The sequence below is a fragment of the Euphorbia lathyris genome, chromosome 3, assembly GCF_963576675.1.
Source record: "Euphorbia lathyris chromosome 3, ddEupLath1.1, whole genome shotgun sequence".
NCBI lineage: Eukaryota > Viridiplantae > Streptophyta > Magnoliopsida > Malpighiales > Euphorbiaceae > Euphorbia > Euphorbia lathyris.
In genome coordinates, this window is record NC_088912.1 from 77,327,054 (window position 1) to 77,330,875 (window position 3,822).

Below are 3,822 nucleotides of genomic sequence, written 5' to 3' on the forward strand. Positions count from 1 at the left end.
GAATTAAGAAAAGTTATTAAATACTTCAAATAATATTCCAGAAAGAAAAATCAAATAATTTCTATTAGCAGCAATAAACAAACAGTAAATGTATGTACAATTGAACCTAACAGAAATATAAATCATGAAAGAGTAAATATAAATAGTTGAACTTAAACACAGACCCGTATATCCATACATGATAGACCACTCCATGTGCAAAATAAAAGATCAAAAGAATTTATAAATTACTGAAGGATAATTATCCCATGGGAGAAAATGAAATACATATCTTTACCAAATTTGTAACACGAGAATATATTTCTTTAACATGACTTTTCATTGAAAAAAGCAAATATAATTACTTTCATGAAAAATCAGACCAAAACAAAAATTCCATCTGAAAAGCTCCACGTTAACTAGGCAAAAAAAGATGATGAAGAAGAAACCTGCAATCTTAGATAAAAATGACAGATGATGGAGAATCTAAATCCACTAATTTTAAAAAAGCAAGCATTCAAGGTTCCACAACATATCATATTATATATTATATACTCTACATGATTATATAAATATAAATGCAACAAAAATAGAAAAGAATTATTATTCTCTTGTTCCAACATCTAAAGAACTCAGTCCAGAGACAGACACAATCAATTGGCTTTGCCATAGGATCAATAACTTTCCTTATAGTGCAATTCATTCACAATTTAACAACCTTCAGAATAGTCATTGAATATTAGTAATCCATCTACAAATTACCAACTGATAAACATTTTCCAGAATAACATTTAGAAACATGAGGAAGTGAATTTGCTCATTCACCGTTAGATATAGACTTATTAAATCTAAGCCTCTGGATGCTTTGAATCTCCACCTTAGGATTCTAATAAGCTTAGATCTAACGGTGAATGAGCAAATTCTACATGCTCATTAAGGTGCATGTGATCAAGACTGTTAGAAACATATAGTAGAACATCTCTACAGATTATTCGAAGCTAAGTCAGTGAGCGGGGACATAAAGAGGGAACTCAAAGAAAAGCGCAATGAAACCATGCCCATGATACATTATGGTAAGGAAAGGAAAAAGAGAACACCAAAAAATATATATATCAAAAGATTCAGACAAAAGAAACACTGCAACAGAAAAATGCCTGGAAAAAAGATGAAGAAGACAGAGATGATCAATGCATTGACAGAACAAAATCAATGGAAGTTTCAAGCTACAAGAACCATCCTTTGTCTAAAATTAATGTTTCCAACTATGGAAGCCAACATCCAAAAACTTAGTCTGAAAATATCAAACAAATAAGCACTCTAACTATGGAATAATATCAACGAAAACAGGTTCATAATATATGAGAATGTGATTGAACTAAGAAAAGATCGAGTATTGAGGAATTTTTTTTAAAGGACTGAAGCCCTAGGGATCAACTGTTGTCACCTGTTGCCACTCCCCATCAACAGCTTCTTTCCATAACGTCACATTGTTATTCCCATCTGCAACAGCCAAGATATTTCCAGTAAGTGACCATGAGACTCTCCAAACAGGAGTCTCGAAATCGTTTAAGACCTTGCCCTCCCATTGATCCCCTTCCTTTGCAACAGTCCATACAATAACCTTCCCGTCTTGAGAGGCACTGGCAATAGTAGATTTTGGAAGGCCCAAGTTCGGTGCCCAAGCTACATCCCTTACCCAATCAGTATGCATTTGAAGAGCTGGAAAACAGTCCATCTTCCAAAGCCCATTGTAGAGCTTCCACACTTTCACAGTATTGTCACAACCTCCAGAGCAGAGCTTCTGCACAGGGTCAAGCAAACCAGAACCGACAAGAGCACCGGGTGCAGTTGATGGAGCCCATGAAACTGAAGTAACACCAACTGGGTGGGCTTGATCAATCCTGGATGTTTCCCAACCACCATCAGTTCGTGCAGTAAATACTGATATATTTCCATCTGATGAACCACACGCCAAACAGAGTCCAACCTCATGAGGTGCCCAAGCAATCGAATTGACTGATGCTTTGTGGTCATCAAATACGTGAGCTTGAGTCCACTCATTCGGATTGCCCTCCTTCCATAATATCACACGACCATCATAAGAACAAGAAGCAAGCAAATAACCAAATTTTGGGTGAGCCCAGGACACTTGCCACACAGGTCCCTGATGTCCAGTCAACTTAGCAAGCGGCTGAGAAGTGTTGTTGCCAACCCCAATTATCTTAATTGAATGGTCTGCAGAAGCAGTTGCAATACGCTTACCATAGTAATCCATTTGCACATCATGAATAGTGTCTTCATGACCTGTCTCAATCTTTTGAGCAGGCATTTTCTTTGATGGATATATACCACTTATAGATTTCTCCTACACTATTCCTCTTCTCCTGCATAAGCACAAAAATCAGCTAACCAGAAAGTCTATGGATGAAACCAAGAGTGTAATATCATCAGCATACATTACTAATCTACTAACCCAAACGAATAACTTTCCAGCTGCAAAAGAACAAATAAACCAGATTTTAAAAAAAAAACAAAAAACAAATCAATGAATAGAAATTGCAGAAGTATCTCAGCAAATCCATGAAGTGTTCTCCATCCTATCCAGGCACACAGTAAAATTCAAAATTTCAATTCCTCTTTCAGTAACATCTATGAACTATGGATATAAAGAACATCTTATACGGAATGTCTAAAATCATAAATATAATAATAATAATAATAAAACATCTTACAAAACTACCAAAACCGTTATTCACTCAAAATTCTAGATCCCATTGATTCATTCACGAATTCGCGAAAAAAAACTATATTCGAAACAATAATCAACAAGTATCAAATGACTGATCCACATGCAGCGGGTCGAATCAAAGGACAAAACCCTAATTTTGAAACAAATCCCAGATCCCACCAAATTGATGATAACTAGTAGCGAAACACAACATTTATTAACCTTAAACGTAAAAATAATCATGAAAAATACAGCATACAAGCAGTATAACGATTCGGATGACTGATCTACACGCATAGACTCGAACACGAAGATAATGCAGTATCAAATTAATTGTATATAGACGCAATCACCAATACACAAGAAAAATGTGTTATTAGAGGAAATCAGACCTCGAGAGGAGCAGAAAAGATACCGTCAACCGAGGAAAGAACTCAGATGGTGATCGGGAGGGGAGGAGGAGGAGGTGTTTCGTATTCTCAATTTTATTTTCCACTCGGGTTTTCAGATTTTTCTGTTATTCGAGCAAAAATTTCATTACAGATATACAATTTAGATATCACATGATGTAAAAAGATAAATTGGGCCCATAGGCCTAATTTTGGAATAATGTTGCGTTAAGCTTTGAAAATGGGCTCTTACTGGGCCAGGATCTCGTATTTTTTTTTGGGAAAATTACACAGAAATTCATGTTTTAGATATAGTCATAATTTTAGATTATGTCAAACTAGTAAAATCAGTACTTTTAATATATTTTAAGGATTAGAATTTATAAATTAGTAATTTAGAATATATTTTCTAGGGTTTATTATTTATGAATTGGAGTCTAGAAGTTTTAAATTATAGTGTAAAATCATAATATATAGAAAATAATGACATATTACGAATTAAATTTGGTAATATGACTTAGTTGTAATTTTGTATTTAATTATGATATTTATGTATTTGACCCTATTTTTTTTTCTTGGAAAACTTACATAGAAATTATGAGGGAGCACTAGCAAGGTGACAAAGTTTGATGCGAAGGTGAAAGAGTTGCGGACTACATCCATCAAGAGAGAAGAAGCTTTGAGTTTTGCCATGCAGTGGACCACTTCGGAAAAGAAGAAGAGAAT

General features: G+C 34.6%; 1 protein-coding gene across 3 annotated transcripts; it reads right to left on the reverse strand.

Annotated features, from left to right (window-relative positions):
• Window positions 1–1,145: 1,145 nt before the first annotated feature.
• LOC136223071 (protein transport protein SEC13 homolog B) lies at window positions 1,146–3,254 on the reverse strand. Of its 3 annotated transcripts, none has more exons than XM_066010860.1 (2): window positions 3,100–3,254; window positions 1,146–2,363 (listed from the first exon to the last, which is right to left on the reverse strand). In XM_066010860.1, the coding sequence occupies exon 2, from the start codon at window positions 2,306–2,308 to the stop codon at window positions 1,403–1,405; it is 906 nt and encodes a 301-aa protein (XP_065866932.1). In that variant the 5' UTR covers window positions 2,309–2,363; window positions 3,100–3,254; the 3' UTR covers window positions 1,146–1,402. The 3 variants fall into 3 exon arrangements, with proteins under 3 accessions (XP_065866932.1, XP_065866935.1, XP_065866933.1); XM_066010863.1 differs by having other exon boundaries at window positions 3,123–3,236; XM_066010861.1 differs by having other exon boundaries at window positions 1,146–2,472; window positions 3,100–3,232.
• Window positions 3,255–3,822: the final 568 nt, after the last annotated feature.